General features: G+C 43.8%; 2 protein-coding genes across 3 annotated transcripts in view; one reads left to right on the forward strand and one right to left on the reverse strand.

The window, feature by feature from the left end:
• Window positions 1-533: 533 nt before the first annotated feature.
• Window positions 534-7209, reverse strand: pigt (phosphatidylinositol glycan anchor biosynthesis, class T). Its single transcript, XM_062392389.1, has 11 exons — window positions 6775-7209; window positions 5879-6056; window positions 4795-4922; window positions 4513-4616; window positions 4215-4371; window positions 4016-4113; window positions 3632-3788; window positions 3122-3322; window positions 2179-2344; window positions 1973-2056; window positions 534-1856 (listed from the first exon to the last, which is right to left on the reverse strand). The coding sequence occupies exons 1-11, from the start codon at window positions 7178-7180 to the stop codon at window positions 1607-1609; spliced, it is 1929 nt and encodes a 642-aa protein (XP_062248373.1). The 5' UTR covers window positions 7181-7209; the 3' UTR covers window positions 534-1606.
• A 687-nt stretch (window positions 7210-7896) lies between these two features.
• phactr3a (phosphatase and actin regulator 3a) overlaps window positions 7897-15288 on the forward strand; it is a 33650-nt gene continuing 26258 nt past the window's right edge. For both annotated transcript variants that reach the window (XM_062392128.1, XM_062392129.1), the window contains exon 1: window positions 7897-8152. In XM_062392128.1, coding sequence (XP_062248112.1) covers window positions 8050-8152 — 103 coding nt within the window. In that variant the 5' untranslated portion in view covers window positions 7897-8049. The remainder of the gene's footprint in view (window positions 8153-15288) is intronic.

A 15288-nucleotide genomic window follows, 5' to 3' on the forward strand; every position in this document is an offset into this window, starting at 1 on the left:
CTGGTGCCCAGTTCAAACTGCTGCACCTGAATCTCTGCAGCTAACATAGATTGCTGTAGTGTATATACAGCCAAATTTCACTTTACACTGTATAAAAGTGGGAGTAAAGAAGTGTACATGTCTGAAATCATATGTGCTAAATAAAGTGTTGTTCTGATGTGTCAGAGAATCGTGAGCAGCGACTCTTCACCGAGGGTTTATACTGCCTGAAGAACACAAGTGTGAAGGCTAAGCCAGTGGAGCTGCGTTCCCTGCCAGACTTATACCGACTTGTTTGGAGAGAAAACATAGTTTGCAGCAGACCCGATATATGATCACCACTTATGTGGAATGCTGCTTATTTCTTTTTTTTTTGTTCCACGCTGTTGCCAAACGTGCTGGGGTGAGAAGCGCTGACCGGCCAAATACAGAGACGACAGTGTTTGTTCTCTCCGGGGCTGCCAGAAGTGGGGCTGAGTTTGTTAACACAAATCCACTCATTTGGAAGGAATATGGCTCCGGTGCAGTTTGAAGCATTAATGTCCCTTCTCAAAGTTTGTTTGTCAATTTATTAAAAGGGGATAAATGTTTCAATTTTTCAACACAAACAGTGCAGCTTCAAATATTCACATTCAAAGCACTTCTTCTCTGTGAGGCAAGCAAACAGACTTTCAGACACAGACATAACTTGCTTGTCAAGCATTACTTGCTTGTCTTCTGTGAGGTACAATTAAACTGCATTTAATGGTTACAAACTTAAGGCAGTTGATTTGAATGACCTGCAGACAGTGGCATTCAAATTAAATCATTTAATAAAAGGGTGTTTCCTACTTGCAAATAAATAATGTGGTTGCTCATCGACAACTTTTCAGGGGCCCTTTGTTATATTCTGTAGTATTACACAACTTGTGTCCAGTAAAATGAACACACCAGGAACTGAAAGGGAGGAGGATATACGTGCCCCATTGTTCCATTGTAATGCTGTGTTTAGTTTGCTTGGCAGTGGAAACTGCAAACCTAGAATTTCCGTCTTTTGATCTCCTGTCATACCTGAGCTTTGTCAAGATGAAACGCTCTGACTGGATCATTGTATTTTATCTTTACTTACAACGAACTGGGAATCCACAGGTCAGGATTATGAGATCAAAGGTGATCGTCCATTTTTCTATCTCTACTCAGAGATAGAAAAAGTGCAGTCTCATCATTGTAGAAACATCTTTTTATCACAGTTTCCACAGAGAAACAAAAAGCTGAAGTGACACTTTGGAGATATATTAAGATGTAGTGGAGTCATGGTTTCTGACATTCATAAAAACACAAACAATAAAACAGATGCAGTTACCACTGCTGCATAATCCACAGCTTTGGTTCCTTCTCCTTCTCAAACAATAACAAACCTCTACAGTTTTTGTCGTTAGACGACAGGAAATGATCCTGAATATGTTCATGTTCAAAACTGTAATTCATCCTCTTCCATTCCAAAACAAAACCTTGAAGTTGACCTTCGGTCAACATTCACACCAGTGCTCGACTCAGTTTTTCCCTGAATGTCACATGTAACCAGTGGTTTTGCACAAAGCAAAGCTTCCTTTCTGAAAGCAGAGCCAGTTGGCACCGATGTCCAGCCTCAGAGAGGCGGCACGCCCCGCATCCTGCGGATGATGTTGGCTAGCCGCTTGGCCAATCCTGGACTGGGCTCTTCTATCTGAAAGCTCCGGGTCAGTAGATTGTAGAGGGAGCCGTAACCCACAGCCACCACAGTGCAGGTCAGGCAGATGACATTATAGGGCATGCTGAAGTCTGGGGTTGGCAGGTTGACCAGCAGAGGCTCAGTGTAGACGCGCACAAAGTAGCTGGACTCCTCTTTACAGGGGAAACTGGAGGGAGATGGGAAAGTGAATCATTTGCATTTATAGGAACAGGAACTCAAACAACACACGAATAAGAAACGTCACAAGACATTTTCCTCAGAAAAGAACAAACTGATACTTACAAGCTGCTGAAAAGGGGGCGTTCCTGAGTGATGTTTGTATCCATGGCGACAATACTTGGTACAAGAGAGCTGATTACTGAAGACCTACATGTTCAAGAGAGACCGGTTTGCAATTATGAAGGTGAGAGAATCATTAAAGCACTTATAATGCTCAAAATCATAGAATGAGACGACTGACAACATGTGCATCTATTTCAGAAACTCACCCGACGTAGAAGCCGTGGTTGGGATCGGGGGTGTACTCGGTCCATTTGAGCAGAGCCCTCTCAAACTGCACGGTGACCTCGGTGACGGAGTTGGGAGGAAGCTGGATGAGCATCTCCAGCAGGTGGGGCCTCAAACGGTCCTTCGATGGCTGGTAGTGGATGTAGCCTGGCACAGGAAGAGAAAGGTGGTAACCACAGAACTGATTCACTATTATGATGTCTATCTGCAATACATGCACTGTGACTATTATGTGACAATGATTTAAAAGTAAAATTACTGATGTTTGAGAAAAAAAAATAACCAGCAGGTGGAAGAAATATCTCCACTGTTAAAAATGATTTAACAACACACACCTGACAGCTTTTTACCTCATGTTCTCCCCCTTGTGGGTAAAAAAAACAATTGCAAGGAGTTACATGTAACAATGTTTTCTGAAGGGAAAGGGAACGGCCAGACTGTCAGACGTGTGCAAGTCACACAAACTGGGTTTGCCACCAATTAAAAACAAGTTACTGAAGAGTTACTTAAGGCCAAAGCAATGCAAACTAGAACAGCAGTCTGTAGAGCACATTCCTCCACCAAGGCCCAACACTCACTCAGCCCAAAATTACATGGGCTCTTCCCTGATCTATACGAAATTCTTCCACTAAGTTTTGTGGAAATCTGGTGAGTTGTTTTATGTCATCTTGATAACAAACCAACAGAGAGGGGTAACCCTTGAACTAGATTGTGTTTGGATGTTTGATTAGACATTTCTCATGATGATAGTTTTATCAACATTTGGGGGAAACTTGTACTTAGCATATAATTCTGCTGTGCATGGACGGAACAGGTAACATCTTGTAGCACATAATCATCTGAAAATGTTAAGTTAAGCAGTTTCGTGAATATACTTCGTTTGAGGTGTATTTGATTTTTATAAACTCTCTTTGAGTGACTCACTGGGCTTGTTGTCCTTTCCCTTGCTGGTGACAGTGAGCGTGTGAATGTAGAGACGGAGATACCAGGGTACTGAGTCCAGCAGCAGCACAGGGAAGGATCTGTATGGGTGATAGTTGTACATCAGCGTGTGGATCTCTCCCGTCTGCAGCCCGTAACCAGCCACATAGCGCTCGCCGTGGAGCAGAGGACGCAGCATGTCACCTAATGAGGAGAGCACGTGACAAGGGGGAGATTTAACAGACCAACATGTGGGAAACATCACAGCAGAGACAGGAAATGTGATATTAAAATGCATCTGATGTTTAAATTTAGAGGTGGAGCTGGAGATTATGATGCAAAACAGGTAAAGAACCGGCCTCTGGGTTGTTTCCCACCTCGACTTCGTTAAAAAAAAATCATCTTAACTTAAAAGGTTTGACCCCAAAGTTTGACAAATGAACATGGACTCTATACAAACTACGTCACTGGAAACAAACAAGCGAAATGTCACCATCCGCATTCCTCACTCACTTTCACTAGATTTCCAGCGGATCAGCAGGTTGAGGGAGCGCACAGTCCCAAAAGTGATTTGTTGGGTCAGATCGTACACGGAGAAGGTCCGTCTGTCCCCCAGCACCACTTCCTGGCTCAGCAGGGGCGTGGCCGGGCTCAGCTCAAACTGCTCCCCCTGCAAAATGACATCATGTTTGACTCAAGCTAAATGTTGGCAGATAATTTGTTAAAAGATGATCAGATATAAAAATATTGAAATTATAATCCGTTAGATTTGTTTCAAATACTACTGAATAGTTCCTGAGCTTTGACAGATGAAAAAAATCATATTTTGCTTTCTGTAAAGTTCATATTAAGGAAAATAATAACTTAAGAGTGAAGTGTATATTGAGGAAATCAGACCTGAGGGTTGTCTGTGACATCGACATAGATTTTACTGGAGGAGGCCAGTGGACAAGCTTCTGTCAGGGTCCGAGAGAACATCTTGAACAGAGACCACTCTGAAGGAGCAAACACCTTGAATTAACTAACACCAGGAAGATGTAATCAAACTCTTTAGTCCTACTGATGTAGGAGACACAACACAGCTCGGCTTCCTCACCTCGTTTGCCCTGTCCAGACGTGTGCAGGTCAAAGACCACGTTCAGTGTCTGTCGGAGCTCCCAGGACGTGGGAGACACAGGTCTGATGTGCACTGCCTGGGAATGAAAACTGCTGTGGAAGAGTTTCTCTGACTTCATCAGGACAGCGAGACCGGCCTGCAGTCATGGCAACGTAATGAAAGAGAAGAGGGAAGTGAGCCAGCTGACGGGACATTCAAGCTCCTGTGTCATCTATAGATGCACACGCTGGCATCTATAGTTCTGCCCTCATATATACAGTATATAGTACACACTCACCTTGGATCCACATGGCAAGAGTTTCTTCCATGGTGTCAGATTCTCTGTGCAAACAATCTCTCGTGGGAGGGTGGCATACCGGAGGAAGCGATGGTCTGTCACTTCTAGTTCAACCCAAAAAAACAAAACACTCAGTCTCCACTAATACAACGTATCATGGGCAGTACCTATAGCACCTGCAGACTGTACTTTAAAAAGGGCAGATGACCCCCATAAGCTCTTATACAGGTTCATCACTAGAGAGAGTTAGTCCAGAAGGAGATTGAAGGAGCCTCACTGTACCGTTGACGATTCCCAGTGGTTTGAAGGAAGCACTGGGCTGGACAGTGTTGGTGGAGTCAATGAAGTTGAGTGAAGCACAGAAAATCCCTGACAAAACATTTGTCAGCTCCTTCCACGTTCCATCCACACTGAGAGGAGCAGAACAAAACCGTAGGAAGATGTTAAAAAGACAAAACACACACACTACATAGTTAAGAAGATTGTGTAAAAGAAAGAGTGATGAAAATTAAATTATGAAATTCTTTATTCTGTAATCTGTCAGAAGTGTTTTTGTATAATGTGTAATTTATAAGGTAAACAGATGCAAAGCTTTGACAGCTTTTTCATGTTCGTGTAAATTAAATTTCAAGTAATCAATTTATCCAATTTTTATTCCTTTCACGTATTCATCATTAATATTAATCAACAGTTTTACTGCATCCTCCATTTAGGTTCTTGTAGTTTATGTTTTCAATGTTAACTTGCATCTTTTCTCATTTTCACTAACTGCTGGAAAACCCCTCATATAAAGAGAATAATAAACTAATGTTTCCCAGTGCGAACATAGTGATGATTTCCACTCAACACATGCTGTGATGGGTTCTCTAGTAGATTAATATTTGCACAACAAAAATGTCTTTAAAGAAGTGCAAGTTGAAAAAAGAGCTTGATTTAGCAGCCAGAGCCACCCTTGTTATTGTTCTTTACTTGTTTACCAGTTTACCAGCCTAAATGTCTGCTACCGGAAGTAGTGATGCTACCGTGCTATTCATGCAGGCTCTTGGGCCAGAGCTTGTGTGCAGTGCGTTCAGTGTCTGCGTGCGAACACAGCTTGAGGGGGAGATCAGAGGACATTCAGGCTAAGACCATGTTGTAAATGATGCCATTTTCAGTCGAATTTGAAGGAGTCACTATTTACTTCAATTGTATTGGATGTGGCTACACGCCTAGACTCCAAAAGTGTTTTGTGGACTCAAACAGTTCACCCACCCCTCCATCGGCATAGTGGTGAGTAGATAATAAAGTGAATTGTCATTTTTCTGTGAACTACCCCCTTAAGTCTAACAACAAAACATTTCCCCAACAGCCGATGAGTTGAACTCACTCCGTGACAGAGTCCTGGAACCACACCCAGAGTTCGGCTCCAGGAGGAGAAGGCTGATATGGCTGTCCCCACTGCATGGTCCTCCAGTAGCCCTGTGTGAAGGAGATGTGCAGCTCTCGCACTGAAAACTTAGAGATGACCTGGCCCAGAGACTTGGGGAACAACCGGTAGTGGGAGACTGAGGAATATAAATAACATGACACAGTTTTTGGTTAGAAAAATCTTTGTGCTGCAACTTGTTTGAAGGTTTACAGGTCAAACTGTGTCATTCGGAAGAAGGCAGTAACTAGTGATGGCGAGATGAAGCTTGAAGATGAAGCTTCATGGTGCGCCATCAAGTGGATAACACATGTAAAGCAGGCAGAGTGATTATAATGAAGCTTTGAATTGAATAAATGAATGAACGAATGATGTTTGAGATGCCAATACGTACATTATGAACTTATTAATATGGTGTCAGTCTTCATGATACAATGGCGGGATCAAAAGGGTTTCCCCAGTGCTGGGTTTCAGGCGGTTTCTTTTCTTTGCAGACGAACGCGCAACAAAGTCCCAACTCCGCAAAATGTGAGTGGGGGGGTCAATTGCGTTTTAATGCCCCTCATATTTCAATTTGCGAGGCTTTGAACGTCACCACAAACTTCATCAACACAAGCCTCGATACGCGCTTCACAAAAAATCTTCCTGGATTACTCGACACATCACTAGGCATTACCACAACCTGGAAACCCACACACTGATCTGAATAATTACAGGTGTATAAACGATCTGTTGAGCTTCAGTAAATTATGTGATTGTCACTGATGACGCCAATGATCGCACCTAATAATCGTCTTGAAGACAAATTACTCAAATTAAGCAGCATGTGTAAGAATGCCTGTTAGCAGTTAGCTTGCCTTTGTTTTCCCTGGTGAAGTCAGTTTCCCACAGGGTGCGGAACTGGAAGCTGGCATAAATATCTCCGGAGTGCAGTGGTCTGATCACCAGCTCCTCCTGGAAGTCATCTTTGGGCCGGGGGCCGGCGGAGGGGGCCGCGGTGTCAGCGGCAGGAGCCTCCTGCTCCTCGGCTGCGGATTCATCCGGAGTCGCCTCTTTCACCTCGGTCGCTTCCCACCGCCTCTCCTCCGCCGCGGGCTGCCCGGCGGTTTGTCCCGCTGTCTTGGTCACTGTTTGCGGACCGTCCGTTGCGGGGGCACCGTGGCCACCCGCTGGTGTCGTCTCTTGACTCTGTGCGACGGTGAACACCGACAAAACACATAGAAACACCAGCAGAGCCGAGGAGATGCACCTGTAAGCCGCCATCTTTCTCTTGAGGCGGAGCAGCACTTCCGTGTTTGTGCGTCACAAGGCGAACCAGCCAATGGGCTGCTTCCATATGTCCAGTGGCTCTGACATGAACCTGCTTTGTTTTAAGAGAAATGATTTTTGATTTATTATCAGTGGTGAAATAACACTGAAGCATGCATTCTATATGTAATGCTTTTAAAGTAATTTTATTTGAATACATTTAAATAGAAATATATAGGACCCAGTGATTTTAATGCACAGCTTGATATTTGGATTTTGCCTTTTCTTTAACATGTTTTATTTTACATAATTATTATGTATTTGACATATGACATTAGGAGGTGATTTCCAACATGTGTGAAATCATAAATATCTGCATTTAACCCATTAGTCATACATTTCATAAATGCTGGATGAATTTATTGTTACTGCCTCGACATCATCTGGCGATTTTATGACGCTATCGAACCCACGTCATTATTGTAGATTTGAAATATATGAAATTTAAATAAACGAACACTGTTGCACACACAACGCATTTCAATTCAACGGTACATTCAATGCATCAGTGTGTGCAGCATGTTTGTAGCTGTGTTGAATATTTGGTCGTGTTGCTGGACGGGGACGAGCATCACAGGGGGCACATCACCCCTCCCACATCATCCAGACACACACACACATACTCACACACACACACGCACACTCATACACACACGGGATTTCTGCTCAGCCATGGCTCCCTGGTAGATGCTCCAAGCGGCTGTTGTCAGAGCAAATTAAATCTGCACCAGCTCGTTGCTTTTCCTCCTCCTGACCTTGCCTGCCTCCGCGTTGAGGGGGGTTTTCAATATTTTATTCGGGATTCCTGCGCTGTCTGTCTCCCCATGGCTACATCGGATGGACTAGACGGCTGTCTGCAGCGAGGCAGATCTCAAAGTGACCCGAACCTCCTCACCGAACCGGACCTCGACCTGGCACACGGCACAGGTAAGACGCGTCCTTGTCTCGATCGCCTTTATTTGTGCCATAAACGTGTTTTCATAGGGTGCCGTCTATTTTTTGGCGATGCAGCGGTTTCCATCTCCTCTCGTCTTCCCCCACTGGGATATCACAGCACCAGGGGATAACCAGCGCGGACGCTTCCAACCCTGCGCGTAAAGACACGAGACCGCATCTCAATGGTGGAGGTGCAAATTGAAATTTAATGTACCATGGCAGCGTCTGTGAATATAGACGCGTGGCCCCCTCCAGATTCGTGCGTTGTGTGCTGTGCACGCCTGAATCCCAATGCGTTGGGTTGTTATGGCTGCCAGTGTTTGGGAACCAGCGTGCGGGGCCGTTTAATGTGATAATAAAAACTATAGTGCCCCACTTGTACAGTATCTGTTGATCGGTGCGTCCTGCTGCATGCTCCGCTCCTCAGACACCGGTCGCATGTGTGCGCCACGGTGCCAGTTGGAGCGCATTTGTTGTGTTTGATGCGAGCCACCATTACTCCTCGTTATTCTGCAGACACATGGGCTTCTACTCTCGGCTGCATTTGTGAAAGAGAAGCACATGCACATCTCAGTGTATAGACTGATCTCTGGGTATATTGACTGCTCTGATACCCCCACCCACCCCTCACCAAACAGACACACACTAACACACACACACACACACACACACACACACACACACACACACGCACACACACACACACACACACACACACACACACACACACACACTGATCACTGTGATGTGATCAATGACCCCGGCCTCCCACGTGATGTAGCCTATATAGGTGGAAACACACCAGCCTCAGCACATCCATGCCACACACAAACAGCAAAGCCATTGACCAATCCGGTGAATCGATCCTGCAGGTGTGCTTCCTAACCTGCTGCCTGTGTTTATTATCTCCCTCTGCTCTGTTAGCTCTCCCTCTGCATTATGGAATAATGAATTGATCTTTCATTAATGAGAGGAGAGCGCCAGGGAGCAGTCATGTTCTGCACCTCACAGACCGACAACACACTTCATGTGGCCTTCGTTATATTGGTTTTAATTTCCTCTCTCCCACTCTTAAATTACAAACTTACTGTTCCTTCAGTGCGAATGCATGGCTTTATTTGTCCTTTTTTTTTTTTTTTTTTTTTTTTACATAAATGTGGTTATTTATGGTCATATTGTGTGGGCCTGGAAAGAGTCATTGCTTACTCCCACACATGGTGTGTTTTACGCACATGGAGAATGCTCGTGTGAATGATTGAGAAAAAAAAATGTCATTCACCTTTCAACTGCTCCCTAATGAATCCTGCGTTTTTTTCTTCTTCTGATCTCTAAAGTCACACCTGTCCTGCTCCCACAGCAGATATTTTAATGGACCCTCGCTGAATTCAGTCCTCTCCTGTGTGGACGATTCAATTCACACATGGGTGGATGTGTTAATGTCACACAGGGTCTTTGACACACCTGAATAAACAACGCAGCAGCTTGGCAGATCAGCGTCAGGAGAGCTAAAGCAACCAGGGCTCCAGTGACCATCAGCCTTTAACACTGGAGAAGTACACACAACCGTGCTACTACTATGTGAATATAACTGTGCAAATGACGGACACAGTAAACACACTTGTCACTGTATGGACAATGTCAGTGTCTGGTGACCCAAAGTACACAACATCACCCACCCCCTCTCTCTGTGTGTGGATCATCACTGCGCTAGCGTCTGGGACACCAGCCCTTGCCAAAGTAATCCTTTGGCAAGGGCTGTCTTTTTTCCTCCAGCACAGAGGCCCTTGCAGCTGCAGAGGCTGACACTGTATTCATGCACTCGCTCCACACTGGGGAGGAGACTCAATGGAGACGGCAGTTACAGCTGACCATCAAAGAGAAGCAGAGCAATGTTTTGACTTTTCTTCCTGAATGATGGTGCAGTGATAATCAGGGGCCACAGGACAAGGGGACTGTACAAGTCTCAATCCATTTGTCCTAACAATCCCCTTTTTATTCAGTGCAAAGAAAACAAAATTTCAAAGTGTTCTTGCTTATTGTTTTCTCCTATTAAGGCTGTAACTTTTTACCCTTGTGGAAGAGAATGGAGACCTCCTGCTCCAGCTTTTGATTCACAGGCATATATTAAAGTTGTTTAGGAGCATACATCTGGAAACAGGTGCAGGAGAATAAAAAACTTGTTTCGTCACTTGGATTCTCCCGCTAATCAAATGTCACTTTCACTCAAACTTCATCTTAGTCAGTGCAAACTGTCGACCGAGGCAATGATGTGGAGAGGACACCTTGAAGCTTAGCGGACAGGAAGCAGGTCCTAGCAGGGCTGTCCCTGTGGCCTCTCTCCATAAATACATCCTTCTGTCCTGCAGAACAATGGACACAGCCAGAGAAACAGAGCTGTATCAAATGCATATTGGGACAAGTCGAGTGGGAGTATCAGTATAAGTCAATGTAAATATGGTGCAGATGAAATGTAATATTATGATTTTATTTTATTAGGAAATATTGCACATGTACAACAGTTCAATAGAGAGTTTTGTTAAATAAACAATGTCATCACGGACAATATCATCTGAGTTAGATACAGATAGATACACAAATAAATAAATGAATCTGGCCTTAATTTCAGATTCTGAGATTCATAATACTGAATATAATCTGTGTCATTACTTAACCTGTTGAAGTTGGTATAAATGATTAATGTTGTAGTCTGTGGTGCGATCTTTAGACCTATCAGATTCATGGTTCAAATCCCAGTGTACCCAGCTATTGCCCGCTGTCAGGTGGGGTCGGCTCCAGTTGCCCCCACAACCCTTACATGACAGGCAGTATAGATTATTGATAGTTGCATAGTCACAAGTAAAAAGTGCACATTATACATTCCCAGTGTTGTAGAGGTCTTCTTTAGATTGAAACTAAAACTAAAATATGGTAAAAGAAAAGCAGCATGTTCTCCTTGTTGGAATAAGCAGACGTTTGTCAAGTCAAAGTGTTCAATAAACTTCTCCTCCTTCTGGAGTAATTCCTGAAGAAAATCATTTTTCCCTCTTTGGGAAATCAGATCAATGAAAAGCTTTGTCCCTGGAGCTCACAGGGATCAGTCACCTTGCACATGGCGACTTAAACCCGTGAACAGTTGGACCCACTTTGTCCAGTTACAGAACAGCGTCTCGCCACCAGTTACTTCTGATCAGTGGCTTTTCAGGTCTCATCCTCCTCTGCTGGTCTCACTGATAGCTGGATAATCCCCTCGGATCAGACATCAGAAGAATCTCTGAGGATTGCAGGTATAAGTAAAGCCCCCCCCCCCCCACCCCTCTCCTTGTCTTACCAAACCCTTGTGAAAGCTGATATCAGGCCGTGACGATGACTCACCCGTCTTGTGCATCAGACTTCGCTCGTATGGGAAATTCTGAGTCAACCGCTCTTATATAATGTGCTCCCCATTTCACATGGCTTTGTTTAGAATGACGGCGTAACAACGTACACAAACTGGTTTTAACGCCACAGGGACTCCTTACATAAGCTCCATGAATTTAAAATAAATCAGTTTTAACTCCTGAATGAGCAACTGTGGCATGAAAGAGTGACAAAGATGCAGATATATAAAGAGCATACCTACATATATACTAATGACACTGAACCTTCTTGTCCAGTCCCCAGCTCTGTCTTTAAGAGAATCTGAATCACTAACGAGTATCCCTATCCGTTCTCTAGGCGCCATCTTTAAGAGAAGTTCAAGATGGCGCAGAAGGCCAGCTAGGTCCTGACAGGCCGTGAACTAGAAGCATCTTTTTTGTGTCCGCTCTATAATGAGGCATTTCGAGGACCCTCAACGGTGTAAGAGGGAGCGATGTGGTTATAGTGGTGTTTGGTATGTCTCTCTTCTATACCAGCCTTTTAGATAGATTTTTTAACATCCTCTTTAGTTCGGAGACAGGATGTGAACTTGTTGCGTTCCTCCAGGGATGTGGTGGGTGAATAGAGCAGCGGGAGAACAACTCAGTGAGAAGTTGTTTTCGTTCTGAAAACGTGAGCGGAAGTGAGAATCAGACACCAGAAAAGAACTCCTCTCCTACACTGGAGTCTGTAAATATCTCAGAATGACACCACGCTGTGTGTGTGTGTGCGTGTGTGTGTGTGTGTGTGTCCATGTGGTCACTATTACGAAGCAGGAACCCACCTCAAACAATTCAAATCAAGTATTAAGTGTCTAAGGGGGAGATTTGAAGTGATTTTCTAAAATACAGTTAACTTAAACAATAATACTTGGATTTACTGTTGTCTCTACAGGGATTGATGCATGGTATCGTGGGACAAATACTGATGTTAATATTTAATATGGCTCCGTTATACACAAGCTATAGCACTGTTGTAATGTAAAGTAAATTCCCCCCTCATTTAAAATGAAATAATTAGTTGATCAGTTGATTAATCAAAAATGAATCGGCTACTTTTTTTGCTGACGGATAAATTGTCAGTGTTTGAGAGATAGTTGCCACTTTTTGATTATCGAAATTTGCTTCATTTCTCTTGGTATCACTGTAAACTAGAGATGTTCTGATATTGATAACAGTATTGGAATTGCCTCAGATTCGGCTGAAAATGCTGGACCGGGCCACAAAGAGTGTGTGAATCTATGTATCGATCACGTCTTTTAAGTTTATTCGTTTCACCAAGAGAAAACTGCAACTTATTTTCCTGTAAATCACTTCTTCTCTGCCGCTTCAAAATATCAGTCCCGCTCCTCTGCCACTGACGAGTACTGTCTTTAGAGCAGCAAAGAAGAAGTGATATCCGGTAGTTCAGTGTCTGTCAGAGCTGAATGAAATGTCAGCAATTTGATCATATATCATGCTGGAAAGTCCCACAAGTACATTCTAGTAGCACTAGTGATGCCAATGACACCATGAGCAATCTCAAGAAGAATTTGAAGAAACCGTTGAATGAACGAGCACAAGGACTTTACCAAGGTGAAGGGAAAAAGGATTTGTGTTCTTTTTTTGTTATAAATGTCAAACTAGATGATAGAAGAAGATATACAGAATTGATTCTTTGTATGTATTGGTTTTTCAAAGAGTTTAACCTGAGCGGGATCATACAGCAATAATAGCAATCATCACTTATTAGGAGCTAGTAGGATACAGCTGTTAAAAGAGGTGATGTAAATTGTTATTTTTGTTTAATGGACTGTTATCGGATCAGTACTTTGTATCTGCATACACGCAAAGTCCAGGTATCGTATATGGAAGGCAAAAATGTTATCGGAACCTCTCTATTGTAAACTGAGCTCAGGACTGTTGGATTGACAAAACAACACATAATGAAAACATCACCTTTGATTCTACGATGGGCATTTATCAACATTTTGTGACCTTGTGCAGACAAAACAATCTGTTTTCCAGGAAAATAAGATCAGCAGAGTTTTCAATTTTGAATACAATTATTGGGCGCAGTGAAATCTCAATCTCCTGCTTTTGGCTTCTTTTTGTTTTTGATTCAGTTTTTGCTGTCATCGTGGAGGACACAGTAAAAACACAAGAACACATCTTGCCACACGCACACAGACAAGATTACAGTTTCATTGTGAAAGACAGTGCAGAAATACAGGAGCTCGATTTGCTCTTCGGAGGAGCCACCTGCACTGGCATCAAACTTAGCCTAATTAGGTCCTTACTTCCTGTTTTCAGTAAGCGTAGCTGTAATCCTCGCCACAGTCATGACCTATTCGTCATGGTCAACCCTAAGGGACTGTGAGTCAGTCAAGGCCACCTGTTAATATACATGCCGTGGCCACTGAGGAGATATTCCTTCCTCCTCCATGATGGAGAGAGGTGCCCACAGAGGCCAAGAAGGAATGATCAGCCATGGAGAGTCAGAGATAAACCTCCCTGTTGCCTGTGTTCAGTATCGTGGAATCTCTCTATTTATATTGTTGTTTATTATTAAGTGATGTAGTCGAGACTGTGGGAAGCAAATCTTCCAACAGGAGTCACACTGCGTTCGTGATGCATATCTGCCAGCACATTGTCACAGGCAATGACTCATTCAGTCATTTATACTTACAGAGCTAACTGTATTTGGTAAGAGTGGGCGATGAGATGAAAGATGCTCAATAACACATGATATTAAAAAGTAAATGGAAACAACGGAATGATAACTGAATGAATGAGATGAAAAACCTGGTAGAAGCTTCCACACAGGTTGGATTGTGTTACTGCTACTCGGGGTAGATACAAATATCAACTATACTGTCCAACTCTGCTCCATAATGAATTTAGTTTGTGTGTTAATAATGGGATGTAATAACAGCTGAACACCACTGAGCCATTAGCTAATAGGAGGTTCACTTTAAATCAAATGAGGCCACAAAAGAAACCGTCTTGTGAAAACTCACTAATGTCTGTCCCTTAACACAACTGGATGATGTTGTGTCACACTGTGGCTCCACGGCCGTTGAGTAGCGAGCGGGGTAAGCTGCATCCAGACGCCTCGTTGAGCTCTGCTCTCTGCGGACGCTTCCCCTCTCCTACAGCCGCCCATGAAAATGGAGCACAAAAATGACGACAACAACAAAAGCCAGACATCATGCCTGCTCCCTGTGGATGCCAGAGCAGATTAGGAGTTTTGACAGTGTTGCAGCTATTTGGTGCTGCAGCTGTGGTTTGCATGCGTACACCTGTGTGCTTTTTTTGGCTTGCGCATTCATGTGCACATGAATCTGCTGGAGAACTGGCAGGTCTGTGCCGACTATGTTAAATGGAAAAAAAAAATGAAATAAGGGGAAAAATCACAGCCGGAATGTGCTCGAAGCTGACTGTCAGGCAGCTGAACAGACAGCTCACAGAGAAGGAAGACCCGAGCAGCCCAGCACACCTGTCAGAGACCCCGGCATAAAGGCAGCATGGAATGGAGCTATTTACCCTCCAAAGGCTGAGGTTAAATGGAGATCAGGAAGTTGCATGCTTGATGGTGTGAAGGGTAAAGAGCTGAGAGAGGAAACTCCTCTGGGCATCGTGTCTGGGAAGCAGAGGAGACACGTTTTAGAGGAAAGGAGAAGAAAAGAAGCTGGAGAGAAAAGGTCAGGAGGCGACTGAGTCAGTGAGGCAGGGAGGAGATGGGAGAGAGTG

The sequence above is a fragment of the Platichthys flesus genome, chromosome 7 (genome assembly GCF_949316205.1).
Source record: "Platichthys flesus chromosome 7, fPlaFle2.1, whole genome shotgun sequence".
NCBI classification, from domain to species: Eukaryota; Metazoa; Chordata; class Actinopteri; order Pleuronectiformes; family Pleuronectidae; genus Platichthys; species Platichthys flesus.